The sequence below is a fragment of the Nasonia vitripennis genome, chromosome 3 (genome assembly GCF_009193385.2).
Source record: "Nasonia vitripennis strain AsymCx chromosome 3, Nvit_psr_1.1, whole genome shotgun sequence".
NCBI classification, from domain to species: Eukaryota; Metazoa; Arthropoda; class Insecta; order Hymenoptera; family Pteromalidae; genus Nasonia; species Nasonia vitripennis.
This window is the reverse complement of record NC_045759.1, coordinates 11,008,715-11,029,951: the sequence shown is the minus strand read 5'-3', so window position 1 is coordinate 11,029,951 and position 21,237 is coordinate 11,008,715. Positions and strand designations below refer to the sequence as shown.

The following is a 21,237-nucleotide window of genomic DNA, read 5'->3' as shown; positions in this document are numbered from 1 at the left end:
GTCGTGACATATTCCTCTTGCAAGTACAAGTGTGTTACAATTATTAAAAAATGTATAACTTACATTGAAAACAAGCAATTTATTGATTAGAGTAACAATCTAAACTTATAATAAAACAATTCGAAATCTAACGCCAATCAATCATCATCAGCACGGGTAGACGTTGCTACTTTCATTTTGTTTGTGTATAACAGAGAGACAAATTTAGTTACGCAAAACTTTAATTAAAGAAATCTGTTTTCAAATTCATCGAAAAATTTTCATCATTATTAGGCGTATAGCTTACAGTAGCTGTATCGATTGAGATAAAGGATAAGATAAGACCTCCACAACGTATAAAAGCATTGACGGTCGGGCATCAGCTATATAATCGGTGTTATTGGCCTCTCACTCATACTGTACACGCGCGCGTGAGTATCTCTGTGTGTGTGTGTGTGTGTGTGTGTCTACTTTTTACAGTAATTTTTCAACTTGCTTATACTTATCTAAATTCAAATAAAATAACTTTACGGGTACCTAAATAAACAATAAACTTAATCATCATATACTATTTGATCCTTTTTTCCATCCTCAAGTAGACACCTCCTTCCGGAGATTGGGTGAATGATCTCTTCGAATAATTAATGGGAATCGAAGTTTTGTCGCAAACGGAAAATTTATACTTGGCCAGTAACGCTATCAGCGCTATCTTGGATTGAAGAATGCCGAAGCGGGTTCCTATAATTATTATTATTATTAATTTGTAAAATTACTATCATCATATTGTTCGATGAAAAATGAAATCTCACGCACCAATACAAACTCTAGGCCCATCGCCAAACGGTAAGTATACGTAAGGACTCCTCGACGCAATGTTTTCTTTGGTAAATCGTAGTGGATCGAATTTATCCGGATCCGGATATATGTTTGGATCACGCTGCATTCCACTCACGGAAATCATGACTCCAGTGCCTTTTTTTATGCGGAAGTTAGTATTCGGAAGGTCGCAATCTTCGATGCATAGCCGGTTCAAAATTGGTACCGAAGGATGTTTCCTCAGAGTTTCTGGAACCACAAGCCCACAAAATATTACCGATGCAATATAGCATTAATTTAAAGAAATTTACCAGAGAAGACCATGTGAAGATATTCAAGCTCGTTCACGATACGATCGTAGGTCATTCCACCCGGTTTCGCCAAATGCTCGTCGATTTCCGCCTGTAGTTTTTCTTGGATATGAGGATTCAGTGCCAATTCGTACAAGCAATAAGTTATCGTTGACGAAGTCGTCTCAAAACCACCCAGGAAAAAAACGAACGCCTGGGCTTGCGCCTCTACCATGCTAATTTTTTCGTTGTCAATTAAACCTGCGATTTCAAACATGTTACCTAAGTTCTCTGCTATGCGATATAATCGCTGTTCACAGGCGCGAAACATTGTCGCGTCAAAAAAACTTTGATTAGTCGTAAATGGTGTATTATCATGCGTATTCAAATAAGCTATACCTGCTTTTGTGTGATCATTGCTCTTCTGCGACTTTTCGTCTTCCTCTAGTACACCTTTATCCATCAATTGCATAAGCAAGTTTATAAAATCCTTCCTTACTATTTTATTGCTGTGTCTGTGATCCACCATATCTTTGAAGGTTTGCGAAAAAAAGTCGATTATCACCCTACGTATCAGAGGAATCCGTAAGGTGTCCAAAACTACGGGAGCGAATACTCCTAAGGCATTTCTGATTGGACTTTGGTCAAAAACCATGGATCCGTAACGTTTGAACTCGTTATTCGGATTGTCCAAACTTTTGCAATTAAATCCGAAGGCAATCGACGAAATGCTATCCACTGTGTATCTGAAGAAACGATCAACAGTTATAAGCATCAATAGTTACGTACAGACTGATAGCCAATTATCTTTTCATGCTCTACCTTGCGTTGAGATCCTTAAATTCGATGACGGAATCGGTTTGAATGATTTTCTCGCAGACTTTTATCAGCTCGTCGCCGATTTCCACCAGCAACGGAAACATCTGCTTTAATTTACCAGACGTGAAGGTTGGTGTCAATTTTGCCCTTAATTTTCTCCATCTCTCTCCTGGCAAGAGGAACAAGTGACCCGACAGAGGGTCCACTTTCTCGTTCAAGTACAAGCCCCGATCGCGGAATTTGTTGAATTCCTTGATCAATATTATTCGCACTAAGTCAGGATCGTTGATCAAAAGCATTGGCTGATGGAACATGTAGATCCCGTACAGCGGATATTTTTTACTCTTCTGGTACTTCTGTTTCACGAGGTTTCCTGTGAATTATTTTTCCAATTCATGGTTTACGTATCCAAGCGGTTTATATGCATACTCACCCATCGACGATTTTCCTAAGAATATTGGAAGCGTCGACCCGAATGGTACAACTGGTTCGTCGTGAGGTATTCCCTTTCTCTTCCAATAAGTATAAATCACGAATTTAAAATGCACCCAAATCAGCGTGACGACAGCAGCCAGCCAGAAGAGCTTCGTATGAAGCATTGGTGCGAGGCTTTCCATCATATTCATATCTGTTTAAAATTTTTAACTTGCACAGTACAGTAGTTTCTGAACTTCAGAACGCCTAGAGAACAGCATCTAACGAGCGCTCATCTGCAACTGACAACTGATGACTTCGCATGCGAAGAAATGTGTTAGCGCAGAGCCAAATTGTTAAATTCATTGACTCAGCAGATGTTGTTCCATTTGAAAAGAAAATACTGTGTAACTGCGATAAAGTGCTGCGTTTTGATACGTCAAACGAAAAAACATTTTTCCTGAAAAATTGTGAAATTTTCGATTTAAATCATAAAACAACCCTATATATGCGGTAATGAAAATTAAAAAATTATATAACAAGTGACGAAACTTGTCAAAAGATGTGTGAATTTGAAATATGATCAAGTTAATGCGATTGCGCATTGAAATCGGTGGATAGGTGGTTCCGAAAATAAATAATTTAAAATTAATAATAACTAAGTATACATATAAATGTCGACTTTCCTAACGAACACCATAAAAGAATGAATTTTAAATTATAACCAATGTCAATTTTTTGTTACGGCTGACTACAAGCTTTTCAAGCCAAATTTTTTCGCGCATTTCCAACTTATAGAAAAATAGCAAATATTCGAAATCAAAAGAAAATTACAAGTCATGGTTCTAGTTACGCTCTTTGTAGGGATGCTCGCTGCATATAGCATTTGTCAACGAGATTCTGGAAAAAAAATATGTAAACGATATGAGTTTGGAGTCAAATCCATCAATAGTTTATCCACCATGATAGAAAATTAACCATTTTGGTTGTTTAACGTGTTAATCAAATGGAGGCATTTTTTTCCCAAAATGAATATTTGAATTTTTTATAAATAGTCTATGGTAATTAGTCGAAGCATCTACATTATAACATGTTTACGGGGAAATTTTTTTAAATATACCCAACAATAAAAAAATAACTATGGCGTGTCGTTTTTAACTACGAATTTGAGCAACGGTTCGCCAACTGATGCTGAGTGTTGTTACCAGGGCATTTAATTTTTTTTTCAAAATTTTTTTCTAGATTCTGTCGATGAATGTCGATAGCTCTCGCTTTTGCACAAAGACAACGAGAAGGACTGTATCCTGTTATATTACGGTAGGTCTGCAAGTACTTTGGATAGTTTACTTAAATGAAATAGTTTGGAAATGAATGAAAGAAAAATTTGTCAAGGAATTAAGTTTTGCAACAAAAAATTACACTTACATATTGATAGGTCTAAATTTATTGCGCAAGATTTTTTCCAGTTACAAAAGTAAACTTCTGAGAAAAAGTTTTTGAAATTCATTAACAAAATTTGTACAAAAAATTACAGAAGCAATATGAAGAAAATATACCTTACTATACCATAAAACTTTAATTATTTTTCAGCAGCGTTGTAAAACCTTCTAACAAAGGAAAGGATAAGTAATTTTTCTCGCTCAAATTCTACATTTACGTGTATATGTACACAATGCTTTAAAAAAGCTATTAGCGGATAAATTAGAAAATCGAGTTTTCAACTGAATTTCCAGTACGTTTAGCGTTATTACTAGTTTCCTTATTTTGTTTAATTCACTTAATTTGACTAAAATTTTAATACCTTTTAGTCGCAACACTATTTGGCTACCTTATTTAATTTAAAAATAAATAATGTACCATAGTATAGTTTTACATTTTTTACAGTTTTCATTTATTAAAAAAAAAACACTTTGCGTTTAAATGTATATAGGAAACAAAGTAAATATATATATTTTTATCATATTTCAAAGTTTCATTTTGTTCGCATTTTTAAACCCTATCATTAATCTTCATCAATTCTTCTTCGTCTCACATTATCTTTTCTTGTACATAATATGTTATGTTATTCATGTATAGAATGAGATATCGTTGAATATTCAACGTAGTATTTATTCACGTTTTCACCATAAGAAATAATAATGCACTTTTATCAAATAATCAGAAACGTATACATTTAATTACCGCCAGCCCAGTAACTTGTACTGTAGCCTGGTTTAACTTGTGCCTTATTCTGAGAATTAGTGTTCGTTCTCTGTCCTGAGCTATTTCCACTGTCTTGATGAAGGGGCTGGTGCAACTGATGAGGTATCGTAGGAATAAATAAATGAGTTCCATATCCGCTTATAACATTAGCATTTTGGTTGTTAGTTAAACCAAACGGTGGCGGTGTTGCTGAATGAAAAGTTTGCTTGTCGTACGACTGCAAAATATATTTTCATTAATTATAATTTATTATTATAATAGCTGTTTTAAGTACACATTGTCATTAAGTAAGATTCGCCTCCCGATGTACGAATATATATATATATATATATATATTTATATGTTATAATAGTATAAGTATTAAACGCCAATTTTACATGTTTAAACATGAAGAAAAACAGTTAGATATTCGGTTAACAAAATTAGTAGTGTACGTAATATATATAGGTGCTGTAGGATAAGTACAATATTAGATTGTAGTAACGTTTAAGTTTTGGTTAGTCATTAAGAGAATTAAAAGAGATCTGCGCTGAATTTACACACACACACAAAAGTTATGCACTGAGTATGCACTGAATGTACGAAGCAATCATTCACAATTAAAAATGTATGTTAACAAAAATTATTAAATATAACTCACATTTACTTTGTTTAATGTCACGTGACCTTTTGTATACATTGTTGTGTTTATATCAGTTGAAGTTCCAGCAGTGTTTGTGTTTGCACTGGATGAGCCATTTTTACCAGTCTGACTACTGGTGTATCCACTTGCAGTACTCTTATAATCGCCAGAAGATGCAGAATTGGTTAAACTATCGTAGTTTGTACCGCTTCCATAACCAGAACCATAACTTGCAGGCTTCGTGTTATATGCACCACTTGTGGTACCGGCACTACCGGCAGTTGCGATTTGCTAAGAATAAAATTATTTTTTAGTAATTGCTTACCCATGACATAAAAAAGAAGTTGCAAATTTACCGGATATATGGCTGGAGTTCCATACTGGAACCCGCCAGCAGGCATAATACCGCCTCCATAGAAATAAGCGTAACCAGGTGGGATCGGATTCATCAAAGGTTGCTGATGTTGCGTTGCCGACTACATGAAAAAATTAATATTAAATAATCATACCTAATAGTAATCGAATTTTGCTTTTCAAGAATCTTTTACGTACTTGTTGGGACATAGTAGATGAAACAGGCGATGCATTACTATCCGTTCTGGTAAATCTAGCATCATTAATACTGGTATATTGTCCTTGAACTGCTTGAACACCTTGAACGCCTTGTACCCCAGATAAAGCATCACTTCTGCTGTTACCAAGGCTCGTAACGGGTCCTGTGGTTTGATAGCCTAACGTGGCGTCGTAATAACCTGTAGTGGGCTAAAATCAAACAAATTTTATTAGAAAATACTACACTGTGTAGCATAAATACAGTTGCAAGGCGTCAATACAAACCATATGAGGCATTCTTTGTTGCATCAATTGTAAGTCTTCATAACTGTACATGTGAGGTTGCTGGAACGTTGCATATGGTACACTTTGTCCCATGATGTACTGGTGACTCAGTATTGGTGCAATATTTCCTGTAGTTCCTGATCCAGAAATGCTACTCGAACTGCTACTGCTACTCGGCACTAGACCACTGACAGTACTTTTTGGCACGGCTGCAAAATATCACGAAATTCAGTAATTAATGATGAATTTCCAACAAAGATAATAATAAATACATGTATATCGATGTATAGGAAAAACGGCAATAACTTACTGCTGGACGTTGTCGTCTTGGTTTGCGATGTATTAACAGAGCTGGAAGTAAGTCCTAAAGTAGAAACAGCTGTAGTGGCCAAAGAAGTGCTAGTGGCTGTTGCATTATTATCAAACTGCAGGTCTTTATTTGTACTAAGTTTGTGATCTTGAGATCCAGACTGATTTTGACTTCCATAACTAGGATACGTATTGGAATAGACCGATTGGGATGTGTTGGAATATACACTAGATCCTTGACTTATGGATGACACAAATGTTGTGTTGGACGGTTGATAAGTTTGCGCCGTAGATTGAAACGTTGAAGGATTTTGATATCCAGGACTTATGTAAGAAGAACTATTACTAGAAGCATTAGTAGTTACAGTCTGCGATTGGTATTGCGAAATTGGCGTCGTTGTAAAACCAGTGGTTTGCTGGTATCCCTACAAAAAGAAGCATAACTTTGTAGAAAATGAAAAATTTACTTTCATGAAATTTTCAAGTATATACGCATTACCTGCGTGGTTGTCGATGCTTGATTGTAAATGCCAGACGTACTCGATGAGGATGACGTTTGACTATACGTAGTTATCGGTTGCGTGTAAGGAGAACTATATCCTGATTGGGTAACAGGTGCGATACCAGAGAAACTGTTTGCGTGCGAACTTGTTGTTGGGCAGGAAAAAGATGCCTGATTCGACGGCGCATACGAACTATAATTACTAGAAGTAACGGATGTCGAGTAAGATGGTTTTGGTGACTGATAAGTTACAGTTGCGGCGTTATAAGTAGATGAATTGCTGAGTGATGTCTGTGCACTAAGGTCCTGCTTCTGAATGTCAACCGGTTGAGTTGCAGCACTTCGACTTGTAAGCCCACTTTGAGAATTTATCGAATGCTCCTTAGGAATACACTGATTATCACTTCGCAACTGGAATGTGAAATTCATGATTGATAAAGCAAATTTTGGAAGAGGAAATATGTAAAAGTATTGCTTACCATTTTTGTCGTTGTACTAAACTTTTGACTAGGAGAAGCTTGCGCAACTTCAACATTAAGTGAATTTATCGAGTTCACAACAGTTTTGGTCGTAATCGAAGTTGACTCAACACTTGAAGTTCCTGGGCTAGATCGAGATGAATTGAATTTTTCCTGGTTAGTTCCATCAGTTATACTTGCATCACTACCAAACTCCAGAGCTCCGAATTGAACGTCTAAAAAACTAATACTGCTGTTCAGAGCATCTCCCGGCATTTCTACAGCAGTCGATGGTATTTTAGAAGGCGGTGGTACTCGAGGACGATGTTTCGTCTGCCTTTGAGGCTGCAAAAAGTTGAATGTGAATTTATAATCATAACAGCGGATTATCAGTCTTATATACTCAAACGTGTTAATAAGTACCTGACTATTCATCACGGACAAGAAAGTAGTTTGTCCCGTAGACACATTCAGATTTATATCATTAGCTTGTGCTAACTGAGTGAAATATTCCGATTGCGCAGCGGACAAACTTCCTCTATTGACGTCATCAAGTGAATGTGGAAGATGCATAGATGGCATATTAATGATATCCTGATGCGACTGTTCTTGAATTACTGTTTCTTGTGCAGTTGCAGTTGCACCCGATATTTTTGGCAATTCCTATATACAAGGAACATTTCAGTGCTATGTTTCAACTTTGGATGCTTTTATTTATACTGCCGATACTTACGTTATGTTCTAATAAACCTGCGGATCGTATTGGTTTAATCGACGGTAATTCTTCGCTCTTGGGCTGCTCGGGAGCAGCTGCAGCTTCGGTTGTTAAAGTACTTGGTGTGAAAACTTTAGTATCAGCTAAAGATCCAGTGTATTCTTCATTATCCCAGTCTTCAGTTGCATCAATACCACTCCATGCATCTGGAAAATAAAACAACATAAGTAAAGGTCGCTAAATAGGAATATTACACTCACATTTACCCAATTTGCCTAAAAATAAACACACACACACACACACACACACACACACACACATATATATATATTGACAGCACAATTTCAACAAAACATCTGGAACTATGGAGAAAAGAACCGCTACTAACTGCATTTATGTAAAATGTTGTTTTAATACATAAAAAACGTTTTGTAAACAAAAACGGACCATATTACCATCCCAATAAAAAACATTTAAACGCGAGAAAACGAATTAACAAAAATAATCGAAATGAATTTTCTCATTCGTCTTCTATAAACGTGAATCTGATTATTGGTAATCCAAAATGAGTTTTGCAAAAATAAAATAGCGTTATTTTCGCAAAGTTTATGCTCATGTGGACGACCAACAATCAATTCAGCTACTCTATACTACAGTGACAAAATTGATATGTTGATGAACGAACCAATTTTAGATTCTTTACAATTACTTAGTTGTTCTTCACTTCCAGTCCATGTTTCAATCGGCCGATTAAAACTATGTGAATTATAACTTGTAGACGATTCACCTCGATTCGCGAAAGTACGAGGTCCTAGACCACGACCTCCGCCTCTACCACCTCTACCAGATCTTCCTGACACGCCACGACCTCGCCTGCTGCCACCATGCGGGGCGTCGCTTTTCCCTTCCTCGCTATTTTTTTCGTTTTCTTTATTTTCTCGTCGGCGCCCTGAAAAAAATTATTTGTTCTCAAGTTAGTAAATATGTAAATTTTTTTGGCCAGCAGGAAACGTTTGCCAACTTACAACCACGATTGTTGTGGTTGCCACCTCTTCCTCCGCGAACACGAGATGAGCCATCGTTAGTGTATAAACTACGTTTATCCTCCCCCCAATCCGCGTTACTATCCGGAACACCAGACTGTTCAGAATTTTGTTTTGGTCCTCCAGATTGTCTGGCTTTTTTCTTCTTAACTTCCCACTCAGGACTGACGCCTTCAAGGAGATCATTGACAGCGCGATTAAGATCATCATCACAGTCGTGCAAAGCCATAATAACCTCATCCTCAGATCGACGAGTCAACTCCATCACTTGCTTGATGCGCTCGTTAAGAGCTACATCTTCCTTGCTGTTATTGCGATTATCGCTCTGTGTGTGTTTTAGTTGATCCGATTTATGCTAAAAATCAATAATAAATTAATTTTGATGTCCAATTTTTACAATCTTATCTTGTACAATAATGTCTGACCATACTTTGAATGTATCTACTTGATTATATTGGATATACAATGAATATTCAGTATATATTTGATTATGAAATTATTACCTGTGATTTATCGCTCTTTGATGCATCTGAAGATTTGACATGATGATCTGTTTTTCCTTGTGTTTTATTTTTATTGTTACTTTTACTAGAAGATGATGATCTATTACTAGAACTCATTATGAATGAAAATTTTTCACTTTTACTCTATGTACACTTCCTATATACAATCTGCAACAGAAAAATAAACACCAAAGTTAATTGTTAATAATACAAATATTAAAGATTTAAAAGAGCATATTTAAACGGTTTTTTGTTCAAGTGACGTGTTAAAAGCATGATAATATAATTTTTTTTGTTTAATGCTAAGTTATTAGCATATGAATTGAACAATTTTTTAATAGTCAAATAAGTTTTTCAAACTTGTTCCGCCTATATATTTCATAGGACAAAAATGACATGTTACAAATTGATACATAATCTTATGTTGAAAATGAACACTGAAAAAAAACACAGCCATTTTAACTGATATCGCACCAGTAATCCGTCATTTTATGAAGACTCGCCAAAATTACCGTAGAGTTCAGCAGTTTTAAAGAATCAGTTCGGTCGTTTTTGCTGGTGTCCCGCGTAAGCGACCAATTTTACAAGTCGTGACTCGCCAAAACTACCAGTGGCACACCGTTGTTCTTACTGAACAGTCGTTACAGTGGCAGAATGGTTAAGACTACCTGACTTTACATCAGAAACAACTGTGTTTTTTTTCAGTGAATCAGTGTTGCAGCAAGAGAGTCCCAAACTTTTCACTTTAATTACTCAAAAGTTATGTTTACTAAATCTTGCACTTATTCATAAATGATTTACAAAGCAATAACCCCTGATTTTATGCAATGCTTATAAGTATTGCATGTTGTATGTTTTGTCTCTTTTTGTTGATTTGTAGTTAACAACAATATAAATCAAGTCTGATTAACTAACTTGTCAATAATTTTAACATTCATTTGCAAAAACTTAACAAATTTAAGTGTTTTTCTATGCTTGAATCAGTCTATTAGATGCCTCTATATGGTGAATAAGGTTATGAAAATAGGAAACGTTATTTTCACTGACTTTCAACAAATTACATAAAAAGTCTATTTTTACGTTACTAAAGTACAAATTGTTTGTGTGTACCAACAAATCAACCAAAATTTATACCCCATTTATCAAATACCAGTGCCTTGTGTTTGAGAGATCTTGAATGTGGAAAATTAGAGGTTATGTTAAGCATCATTATTGTATTTCAAAGATTTCACAAAAACAAAGCAATGATATTTACTTATTTATTACTCTAACTGTACTTTTTCCTTAATTATTTATGAATAAATATTTATTTCTGCTATACCAACAACTTTGTTTGCTAATTGTGGCAAAAAAATTCCATTGAGCAAACAGCCAGCCACTCTCCACTCCATACAGAAATAACATAACAAGGATATAAACAAAATTATCTTAAAGTCTAATGTCATAGTATGATTTATTTCATTATTTTAATCAGTATTCAGGGAAATTAAAACTTGCACATATTTTTATGACCTTTTTTTTCATAAATTATACAAATTCTGTAATTATATAATTATTATGATTATTAAATTAATAGTATAATTTACAAAGATATTAATATTTAAAAAAATTCAATTTATTAATTTGAATGATTTTTAATTAATAGTCTTGGCGTATTAAAAAAAAAATATCATTTATTGTTAATCCAATAAAGTCAGTTTTTTCTAACTAATTTAAAGGCTATTTTAATAAATTAGAAAGCTTTATGAGATATTTTTTCTAAACAAATCTTAGAAGTTGTGGAATTAGTTTTTTTCAGTGTCAAGTGACTTTTAATAGTTTATCAAGTTACCAACTTGACCCATGAGTTTTAGTTTTTTATTACTTTTCATAATACCTAATAATCGTAAGTTTAAATATTGAAATATATTTGCTCCAAACAATATTTTAGAAGTATTGTAATCTTGTTTTTCATTTGTAAGATGTCATTAAATTAATACATTTTACAAAATACATATGGGTATTTGTGTTGAAATAGAATTTAAAAATTGAGAATTTGATTGATAGCTTAATTCTGTGAAAACAATAAAATATTTGTGTTGGCCCTATTGAACAAATAGTATATAAAGTCAATTTCAAATTAAAAGTAGCAGGAATGTTTAGAATTATTTGGAGTGATAAAATTTTATTATTAGATGAACATAAGAAAAATCTCACTCAATTTTCATATAAAAACTCTGATTAAATAAGATTAAGCATCAATTGGTAATATTGATTATTTAGATATTCTTTGTTCAATTATTTAACAAATATCAAGCCATCTCTAAAGTACAATCTAGTAAATACTCAATCTTATCACTCATATCGAAGAACAAGACTTATTAGTCTATTTTTTAATTATCATTAAAAATACTAGTACACATTTTCCCCCTGTAATTATAAAAAGCTTGTTGCGTATTATTTATTATACTATAGATATAACAACATAACAATGGACATAAAAACATCAATACATTGAAACTTATTCTGCATGGAAGCTGTTGTCAGCTTATAGGTTATGTTATGACAACATTTTGTTGCTACAAGTGCAATACGTTTTATTTATACCAATGTAAAGTAGAAAAAACTTAAAGTTGAAATACTAAGATTGTCCTAATTAGCATATAACACCTGTTACTCGAGTACTTTTTGGTAAATCTCAATTAATGTTAAATCTTCCACGACAAAGGAATGGATCGAGTACATATAAGAAACAGTATCTACAACTAGTTTCAGTCTAAACTTTACAAAAAAACATCAGAAATTGATATTGAACACTGGCACAACAAGCAAATTAGAAAATATATTAGTTTAATTAACAAAATAAAACAAACTGGTGTCCAAGAATCGTTGTATTTAAGCTCTTATCACGTGCTAACAAACGTTTAAATGTATTATTCAGATTACAAATATCGCAAATTTATACTGCCAAAGAAGTAAACATACCTAAGTAGTTTACGAAAAGAAAATCTTATAAAACTAATATGAAGCTCAAACCAGAAAGTTTCCAGCAGAGTTGTGCATTGATACTGAACCACAAAGAAGCGTAAACGGAATGTCGGCTACGTTCAGCGCGTGCTTCGTAATAATTAGAGAAAAATCTTAAAATAAAGCACGCCATTTGTAAAATTACTTGCAAGTGAGGTTGGAAGCAAAACAACAACAGTGCTCCAACGAATTATGAGGGTTAAATAAAATGTTCGAAATGAAAATTGCACTCACAAAATGTTCTTGGTTATTTTAGCGACCAAAAAGGACGCTGGTACTATAGCAAATTATTCCAAAAGGCGTTTTAACAATTATCAAGCGCGTCAATCAAAGTTGGAAAATAACAAATTTTTCTTGTATCTGATTAAGTGCGCTCTTAAAACGCAACCGGATCACGTGACCTCATTCCGGACACCCTTATTCTGTTTTTGTAAAGTCAACGTCACAGCGCCGGTATTTCCCTCCTTCCCTTCCGGTCAAGTGGGAAAACGATTTTTTCGGAAAACCTAGAGGAAATACATGCGGTTTTGTTAGCTCCCTACGATTTTGTACTTTTTTTGGAATGCTACGCTCGTATTTATATAGCCTTAAATTATCAAGAGTCCCCATATAGTTGCCTCTATCTATCTTTTCAAAAATTTGTTATTGGGGGATGTTATTTACTACTATACCGACCTTCCCTTATTTATCCACTTATGAACTGTAATTTGTTTACATAGTTGACTGTCTATACCTAATGCTAAATTAGTTTTAATTAGTTTTTGTCGAACATAAATTCTCTTAATATACCTATTGACATTTAATGTTTTTCATTAAAAAATATACTCGATTGATAAAATAGAGTTCTTTTGGACCCCTATTTCACCTCCTTGATTAAAAATCATATTAAAAAATTTTCATTCTAGTTGCTTCACATGCGTAGAAAAACGAAAGATAAGTACCTTGACACTTTCTACTTATACTCACTAATAATATAATTATTTTAGAAAATATTCAAAATTATCGGATAAAAACATATAGATATATGAAATATCAAAGCCGCTGTCCTATTGTGACCCGAATTCCGTTCCTTATTTTAATGTACTCCTGTTTTCTCGTTCCTGTTCAACTCTGATCCGAATTTCCGAACTCGGAAAGCCTTAATAGCTATACGCGAGAGCTCTCTTTCCGAAAGCTGTTCCAATATATAGTCACATACTTATACAAGTATACATTTCCAGTTGCGATCATAATGCTGATTCGAAGACACAAATTAAATAGTTTTTTTAGTTTTTAGTTTGTAAATTTTCTATAAATAAGTACAAAAGAATATTAATTGAACTATCATCATGGACTACATAATGCAGGTTTGGAAATTCAATTTTTACTTTCCAGCATAAAGTATTTCTTAATTTTATCCAAGTTTGTTTACAATTGACTTTTATTCAAAATATCTTAATGTTACAAATAATATTATAACGAGACATTGTCCTTTGAAATTTTTACAATCAACGCATCAATCACATGCATCATTACTTGAATAACTTTCAAAATTGAAAAATAAAGTATTTTAACCTTATTTTAATTTGGAGCAGATAAGCTCGTACATTGTTTACATAAACAGTAAAAATATTTACTGGAACTTGAATGAAATTATTTTTATAAAATGTGAATAATCAAAGGATCCAAGGTTTATTTATATACTTTCTTATTTGTTTTCAGCTAAGAAGATCGTGGATCAATCAGGATGGATTTTTACTTGCTGTAAGTAGACAGCTCTATCATGATTCAAGTCCTTGTGCTTTATCTGTTATTTTTCATATATACTTTTATTACTTTTTTCTAGAACCTACTGTCACTTCGAGCATTCAGTCATCTTCATGGATCTGCTGAATCGTACATGGCAAGAGCAATGGAGATGTTACCTCCTCCATTTGATGACCTTGTCTTGTATCATTTAAAGTGAGTCGAGTTTTGACTAGTGCATTGGCAAAACATAATTAATTACTCTAAATCAAACATTTGTCTGTAGGACACTATCATCGTTGAAAAATGACGATTTGACAGTCACATATAGTTACCAAAATTCTGCTGTACAAACTCTTGTAAAAATATTACAACTTCAAAAAGAAGAAAACTGGATGTTACCTGTTATGAATATGATGTGCCTGGAATTGAGATTATTGGCTATGAAAACAGAAAGATGTAAGAAGAACAAAAATATCAAACCAGGTGAAAATTTAGAGAAATGTGCAGAGTGTCTGATGAGTTGTTTTAGAATTTGTGCAGCTGACAATCGTAGTTCAGAAGATGATACTAAAAGATGGGGCATGCTTGCACTTGTCAATCAGTTACTGAAAGTATATTTCAGGATTAATAAATTACATCTTTGTAAGCCCCTCATAAGAGCTATTGAATCATCAGCTTACAGAGATCAATTTTCTTTGGCGCAGCAAATAACATACAAGTTTTTTGTTGGACGTAAGGCCATGTTTGATAGTGACTATAAAGCTGGTAAAAATATTCTATAATTATATTTCTTATTTAATGTGACATGTATCATTTTTAAAATTTTAATACATGTTTTATTTTTCCCCATAGCTGATGAATACTTGACTTATGCCTTTCAACATTGCCACAAGAAGTCTAAGAAAAACAAACGTTTGATATTGATGTATCTCATTCCTGTAAAAATGTTGCTTGGATACATCCCAAAATATGACCTTTTAAAAAAATACAACTTAATGGAGTTTTGGGACCTGATTGAAGCTGTCAAAAAAGGAAATTTACAAATGTTGGACGAAGTCATGAATAAGCAGGGAGCATTCTTAATTAATGCTGGAATCTACTTAATCGTAGAAAAATTAAAACTAATTGCTTACAGAAATTTATTTAAAAAAGTTTATTTAGTTTTAAATACACATCAAATAGATATACAAAGTCTTTTGTGTGCATTAAAAATGTATGGACGAAATGACATAGATATGGATGAAACGGAATGTTTAGTGGGCAACTTGATTTACGACGGAAAAATTAAGGGATACATTTCACATCAACACAAGAAACTAGTTATTTCTAAGCAAAATCCCTTTCCACGTTTATCATCGTTAATATAATAGTTCATCGAGTAATGAATTCATCTTTTTGAATTTAATAAAATTGTGTAAAATAAGAACCCAATTTGTAAAATACAATTTTTATATACATATTTAAAAGTGTACTATGATTTGCCTATTTCCTTGTGCCATGTTATAGTGACTCATCACAGATGGTGTTAAAATAAATCACAACTCATTATTACATATAGTATTTTTTATTAATTTTATTTCTACTGTATAAGAAACAAATTATCGTCGACAATATAAAAATGTGTTTACACATGTATGTATATGGCACGTCAGTCTGTAAATTTTATATTATTTAAGCTTAATTACTTGAATAATATTTTAAATAGTATTAATATGCTTTGTTATATTCCTTCTACTAAAATCTTTTTTTATTTTCATGATCACTACCGTAACTTTTCCTTATACCTTTGCTTATGATTGCTTAGCATTTCAGTTACCGTCACAAGTCGTTTGATAGTCGGCTAAAAAAAAGTGCACACATATATAATAATTTTCAAACGTTTTTAAACGATAGCTTGCTATTAAATCATTCTAAATCGTACCTGTTGTTTTGATAAAATCTGCAACTCTTTCAAATGTGATACACAGATGTGGTGTAACGTAGCAAGATCCTTTGCTATATCTAATATACATTTCCCACGGGGAGATATGCATTCAGGTTCAGGTTTATCTGAAACATTCTATAGAAGCAAAAATAGTTTAATACAAATTATACATATATTATTAAATGAACATAATAAAAATCAATTTACCGATAGTTGATCTAAGAAAACGACCATCCTTTCTTTATTTTTCAGGATAAATGGATTGACAACTTCCATGTATGGTTCTTTTCCTCCAAACTCAACGAGGTTAGCCAAATTTTGTAAACACTTGGCTACCATTACTAAAGATCTAAAAATCAAAGAAATGCATGAGTTTGTATATTAATCTAAATTGTAACATTGATCTTAATAATTTTCAAATTTTACCTAGTTGCTGCCGGAGAAGGTGATTCTGCTATGAGATTAAATGACTTAGGGTTTAATATTGCAGGGCAGAGTAGACGTAAAAATATAAAACCACTGACTACTCTAGTACGAACTAATCTTTCGTGTGGCCACTTTGCGACTACTGCACGTTGTAAACAACAGCAAATGTATCGCAAACTTTTTGGGCACATATCAGGACTTGTAAAAATGCTTAAAGTTACTTCATCCAAAACCTAGAAAATAAATTATACGTCTTAACAAAAGTTCTTCATTTTTTAACATATAATGTAGAAATTTTAATAGAAAAATTTTTTACTTGTAACAAAAATTCTGCATTGCTACATGCATCTTCAGGTGAATCCATTTTCGAAGGGTTCAATTCACAACTTTGTTTGCTGTCAATCAATTTAATAATAGTATCTTGTAAAGCAGACTTTAGGAATGATGTACACACTGACTTCATGTACAAATCCATCAGAGTGGTAGTTAGGCTAGCTGCTCTGAATAGTGTAGGGGTTTCGTCCTCCTTATCCACCTGAAACGAAAATTAAAATGAAAACATATTATTGCGACCTTTTAAGAAAAAAAAAACAAAGAAAAGTTTTTACTTCGGCTTGATTCAATGATTTCAGAAGATCAGCCTCCCGTTTTTCATGTCTAAAACATAGTTAAACGTACATTGTACTGCAAATTTTAATATTTCTTTTGTTGCACAATTATATTTACCTGAATATCCTCAGTAAACTGTTTGCTAAGGGGATTCTGTCTAGGTGACAGACATCGGCCAATGCTTTCACGACATGCAACTCTGGATCAAGTAACAATTGTTGAAGGGGACTATATTCTTCAGGAGGCATTGCTAAGTCATGGCGGTACCTACACAAATTTTGAATAAATTATTCGTCAATTTACAAGAAAAAAAATTACAAAAAAAAATCTGATTCACTGCACTACAAACCTCAGCCGCAATCGAAGAGCACCCCAATCGCCAATAGGTGTAACACCTGCAAATGGATACCACTCGTCCATTTCTTCACCATTGGCTAAACTTGACAATTCCACAATTAACTCAGCAACTTCTGTGTCTTTGCTACGCTTCCCCTTGTTGTAAAGTGTCAAGGAAAATGACATTACATCTGGAGGCACATCTCTGAAAAAATACGTGTTCTTATAAGTAAACATTGTCACAAGTCAATAATCTGAAAAGAACAAAAATGTATTTACTCCAAAATAAATTCTTCATCCCAAACTGGATGCGGTCCAGTCTTCATCTTTGTACGCGCGACTTTGACATTATTTAAAGCGACTATTATAAACGGATTCGGAACTAGTTTATATGGCAGTCTATGAGCATCCATGATGTGCAACTGCAGCGAACGTAATTCACGAAGCCGAGCAACTTTTGGTGCTCTTGTGAGCTGAGAAACACACAAAGGCTTCAATGCATTGATCCAATCTGAAGCTGTTTCCGAATTTGGTGCAGCTAAATATGTTATTGTAGATAAACACGGTAAAGCTCGTTCGACTAATTGGAAACAATGAGGCCGATCAAACACACTTTCATGAACCTGAAAACAATAAATAAATTCGAAACTTAATAATTCTATTGTCTTGCACAATCGAAAATGGAAAAATTCTCACCTGATATAAGTATGCACAACTTAAATCAATAAGGCCTTTGGGTTTAGTTCTTTTTGGATTATCATATAAATATAAATGTGTATCACTTGCATCAACGACCAATACGAAATACAAAGCCTTCCACTTTTTATTTTTCTCAGATTTTTTCTCCAAGTATCCTTGCATCTTGATGCCCTTATTTTTCTTTGCTCCCGATTGTTCTCGACATTCTCTCAAAGTTGCGTAAATTTTTTCCGCGTGTTGCACTTCTTTATTGACTCGAACAGTACCGTCAGGTTCGGTAACCATTGCTTGAACCAAAGTATGGCCTTCAACAATTTGCTCTTTGCGGTATCTGAAAGCAGGATGAATTTAAGTATTACCGTAAATTAACTTGGCATAGAAAAGCATACCTATTGATTACAGCATCCAAACATTCAAAAGTCCTTCCTCCCATTAAATATCTTACTCCTTTCTTTTCAATTCTAAATCTTTGAATTTGATTATTGATATGAAAGAATAGAGAATAATCTCCTGGGCTGTTATCAGAGGGTCTCACCTAAAAAAAAAAAGACGCAAACGATTGATATGCAAAAATCTGTTTAGATTTAGAAAGAGCATTGTTCAACAAGACATACTAGAAAGCTTCCAGGACCAGCTTTGACAAGCATATCAACAGCTTCACTTTTAGTGACATTGGGATGGAACCATGAAAATACAGTATTTGGATCTATTGAATCATCCAAATCATCAACGAGTTCTCGGAAGATCAATCCTTGTTCCCCAGTTCTGTGAGCAGTCACCCAGAGCCATCCATCGCCCATATCATTGTGAACAAAAAAGATGTCTCCTTTTTGAAAACTCAATTCATCTGTGTCAGGCATTTTTGTATAAGGTAAAATCGCCACAATACGTTTTTTATCGTTTACAGGTTCTGGCGGTGGAGTGGGGTGTATCAAACGTTCTTTCTTCAGCAGGTCAGAACAATGAGTGTAGTAAGCAACTAAATCCATAAGACTATTGAATTGGCGCCCACCTAAAGAACAATTGATTGTCAATATAGCATTCAAGAAGAAGATCATAGATTACTGCTTCATTGTAGAATATTCCTTTTTACCAATATAATAATCTCCACAAACAGCTGTTATCCGAAAGTGGTTGATACCAGTTCTTCCTAGGTAGGATAGTACATAGCTCCCTGGTTTCCTGTCACTTTCTCGGACTAAGTAACTCCCCAATCTGCTGGCATCTCTAAGCCGCTCCTCTGCAGTGAATCTATCAAGTCTTCCATGATACCACCTGCAAACATTTTTCATTGTATTTCATGCATCAGTTATTTGCTTTGAAGTAATAATAAAAGTTAAATTAAAATTATTCATACTGATTTTCTGGGGGAGCTGAAAATGTAGTATTGTTGGTATGATCTGGCTCTTCAATATCTTGAATGTCATCAGGTATATTTTCAAGAAATACATCAAAATCGTTGTCGTTTATTGGCTCAATGTTTCCTCCATCTTCACTTCCTGTACTCGGTGAATCACCCTTCTTGGTATTTTCAATCTGGAAGCACAAGAAATTTCCTTTTAGTTTTTAATCCAACAAAGTTATTTATTGCTGAATATCATTCTCAACTAGTTTCAACTAAAAACTTGCGGAAATAGTTATACAAATATTTTTATAAAACAGATGCGATACACCTTGTTTACAAGATCAGTGATTCAAGCAAAGAGTTAGTAGGTATGATTAATCGCATATTCAACTTTAGAGGAGTAACTCGGATTTGCTGTGGCTATTTTTTCAACAAAGCAACATTGTCAACCAAACTCCGAAATCAATGTAAGTATCCTGCATCACGCGAAAGACGTGCAGACGTAAGATGGAAGACTGCAGAAAACTGATGCATCAGAGCCGAGCAACAAACGGCGCGAAGAATTTCTGCACAGCGAGAAGAAAAATCCGCTGGAAAACAATAGAAATATGTTACCTTCGCATTGTTGGATACGCTGGGTCCGCCGCGCACGAACTCCGCCATCGTTGATCTCGCTCTTGCCAAAAGTTTTTTCGTCCAAAAAAGAGCCACAACAGTGCATCGATCAGCGGATTCGACTACTTGATCATTGTGCAACCGATTCGTCGGAAATTCTCGCGACGAGAGCGAGAGAGATCACAAAGCCCAAGCAGCGAAAGAGCTCCGTATCGAGTCGGCCAAAATCATCTCCGGCGGCTCGGCCGACGATAACTTTTTCCCCGACGCGACGGAATTATCTATCGCGCTGCTGCTGCTGCTGCTGCTGCTGCTACTTCTGCTGACGAACCGCATTAACTATTTACGTGTAAATACTTGCAGGCGAATGTGTACATACAAACATGTAAGCATTTCTCTCGCTCCTCGATTATGTGCAGCACTACTCTCAACTCTGTGTTATCATTTCCTATAAATAAAAGTCCTCTCACGTGTTTGACGTTTGCTCGGGAGGAACATGACTGGATTTCGGTTCCGCCCACGAACGCCACCGCACCGCCGCCGCCAACGTCTGTGACACATGTCACATGCTCGGGGGCGAGCAACTGGGAGCTGGAATATTGTCCAATGTCCAGTAGCCGGAGCAGGCCAATCGCCGAGCGCCGTTGCCGCCGTTTCCGCGAACAAAGTGTACACCGAAAGGCGGAAGGCGGAACACGTGGCAAGGTGGCGAGCTACAAACGCGTTTTTTTCTACCCAAGCGCGCGCTGTCCTGCTTAAAAAATGCTCAGAAATCCATGTTAGAACGAGAAGACGATTGCTCGCTGTTTATTTCGGAGAAAAAGTCCGGTTCGTTCCGGTCGTCTTATCTAAAGCGAAGCTAGCGTATAGCTCTCTCGGCCATCTCGACAGTCGACATCGTCGTCGCGCGGAGAACCCAGAAACGCGGCTGCAGGAGTGGCATCTAGCGCTGCTCTCGGGAGAAAAATCAAGCGAGCAAGGCAGGCAGCAGCCCCACACGAGCGAGCGGCCGAACGGACTGGTTCTCTCTGTCTGTCTGT

General features: G+C 34.7%; 4 protein-coding genes across 16 annotated transcripts; 1 reads left to right on the top strand and 3 right to left on the bottom strand.

Moving 5' to 3' along the window:
• Positions 1-59: 59 nt before the first annotated feature.
• LOC100118922 (probable cytochrome P450 6a14) lies at positions 60-2,648 on the bottom strand. Its single transcript, XM_001602737.6, has 6 exons — positions 2,338-2,648; positions 1,908-2,277; positions 1,485-1,831; positions 1,107-1,346; positions 793-1,044; positions 60-717 (listed from the first exon to the last, which is right to left on the bottom strand). Exons 1-6 carry the CDS (start codon positions 2,528-2,530, stop codon positions 548-550), a joined length of 1,572 nt encoding a protein of 523 aa, XP_001602787.1. The 5' UTR covers positions 2,531-2,648; the 3' UTR covers positions 60-547.
• Positions 2,649-3,744: 1,096 nt separating this feature from the next.
• Positions 3,745-12,954, bottom strand: LOC100118888 (protein lingerer). 13 transcript variants are annotated; one of them, XM_003427328.5, is made up of 14 exons: positions 12,750-12,954; positions 9,510-9,677; positions 8,989-9,361; positions 8,649-8,912; positions 7,982-8,169; positions 7,672-7,911; positions 7,270-7,593; positions 6,788-7,201; positions 6,290-6,713; positions 5,980-6,188; positions 5,695-5,904; positions 5,499-5,618; positions 5,161-5,433; positions 3,745-4,737 (listed from the first exon to the last, which is right to left on the bottom strand). In XM_003427328.5, the coding sequence occupies exons 2-14, from the start codon at positions 9,624-9,626 to the stop codon at positions 4,492-4,494; spliced, it is 3,402 nt and encodes a 1,133-aa protein (XP_003427376.1). In that variant the 5' UTR covers positions 9,627-9,677; positions 12,750-12,954; the 3' UTR covers positions 3,745-4,491. The 13 variants fall into 13 exon arrangements, with proteins under 13 accessions (XP_003427376.1, XP_032454620.1, XP_032454621.1 ...); XM_032598729.1 differs by having other exon boundaries at positions 8,673-8,912; XM_032598730.1 differs by having other exon boundaries at positions 8,751-8,912.
• Positions 12,475-15,798, top strand: LOC100118854 (PCI domain-containing protein 2). Its single transcript, XM_001602682.5, has 5 exons — positions 12,475-13,861; positions 14,217-14,258; positions 14,341-14,456; positions 14,527-15,008; positions 15,096-15,798. Exons 1-5 carry the CDS (start codon positions 13,844-13,846, stop codon positions 15,608-15,610), a joined length of 1,173 nt encoding a protein of 390 aa, XP_001602732.1. The 5' UTR covers positions 12,475-13,843; the 3' UTR covers positions 15,611-15,798.
• On the bottom strand, positions 15,795-21,108 carry LOC100118819 (ras GTPase-activating protein 1). Its single transcript, XM_031926387.2, has 15 exons — positions 20,198-21,108; positions 19,595-19,773; positions 19,331-19,512; positions 18,852-19,249; positions 18,627-18,772; positions 18,235-18,568; positions 17,818-18,161; positions 17,552-17,743; positions 17,320-17,469; positions 17,202-17,250; positions 16,910-17,128; positions 16,594-16,826; positions 16,375-16,516; positions 16,165-16,302; positions 15,795-16,083 (listed from the first exon to the last, which is right to left on the bottom strand). Exons 1-15 carry the CDS (start codon positions 20,243-20,245, stop codon positions 16,006-16,008), a joined length of 2,832 nt encoding a protein of 943 aa, XP_031782247.1. The 5' UTR covers positions 20,246-21,108; the 3' UTR covers positions 15,795-16,005.
• Between the last annotated feature and the right edge of the window lie 129 nt (positions 21,109-21,237).

What these genes read in the sequence shown, in the direction of transcription:
- LOC100118819 (XM_031926387.2), bottom strand. Translation starts at nt 20,245, where the DNA reads ATGGCGGAGTTCGTGCGCGGCGGACCCAGCGTATCCAACAATGCGAAG. An exon ending in GCTCTTCGATTGCGGCTGAG is followed by an intron (nt 17,470 to 17,551) that starts GTTTGTAGTGCA and finishes AAATTTGTGTAG; the next exon opens with GTACCGCCATGACTTAGCAA. An exon ending in ATGCAGAATTTTTGTTACAA is followed by an intron (nt 16,827 to 16,909) that starts GTAAAAAATTTT and finishes TTTATTTTCTAG; the next exon opens with GTTTTGGATGAAGTAACTTT.
- LOC100118922 (XM_001602737.6), bottom strand. Translation starts at nt 2,530, where the DNA reads ATGAATATGATGGAAAGCCTCGCACCAATGCTTCATACGAAGCTCTTC. An exon ending in CTTAGGAAAATCGTCGATGG is followed by an intron (nt 2,278 to 2,337) that starts GTGAGTATGCAT and finishes AATAATTCACAG; the next exon opens with GAAACCTCGTGAAACAGAAG. An exon ending in TGGGCCTAGAGTTTGTATTG is followed by an intron (nt 718 to 792) that starts GTGCGTGAGATT and finishes TAATAATTATAG; the next exon opens with GAACCCGCTTCGGCATTCTT.
- LOC100118888 (XM_003427328.5), bottom strand. Translation starts at nt 9,626, where the DNA reads ATGAGTTCTAGTAATAGATCATCATCTTCTAGTAAAAGTAACAATAAA. An exon ending in CAGGTTTATTAGAACATAAC is followed by an intron (nt 7,912 to 7,981) that starts GTAAGTATCGGC and finishes CCTTGTATATAG; the next exon opens with GAATTGCCAAAAATATCGGG. An exon ending in TTAGTACAACGACAAAAATG is followed by an intron (nt 7,202 to 7,269) that starts GTAAGCAATACT and finishes TTCACATTCCAG; the next exon opens with TTGCGAAGTGATAATCAGTG.
- LOC100118854 (XM_001602682.5), top strand. An exon ending in AGGATGGATTTTTACTTGCT is followed by an intron (nt 14,259 to 14,340) that starts GTAAGTAGACAG and finishes ACTTTTTTCTAG; the next exon opens with AACCTACTGTCACTTCGAGC. An exon ending in CTTGTCTTGTATCATTTAAA is followed by an intron (nt 14,457 to 14,526) that starts GTGAGTCGAGTT and finishes ATTTGTCTGTAG; the next exon opens with GACACTATCATCGTTGAAAA.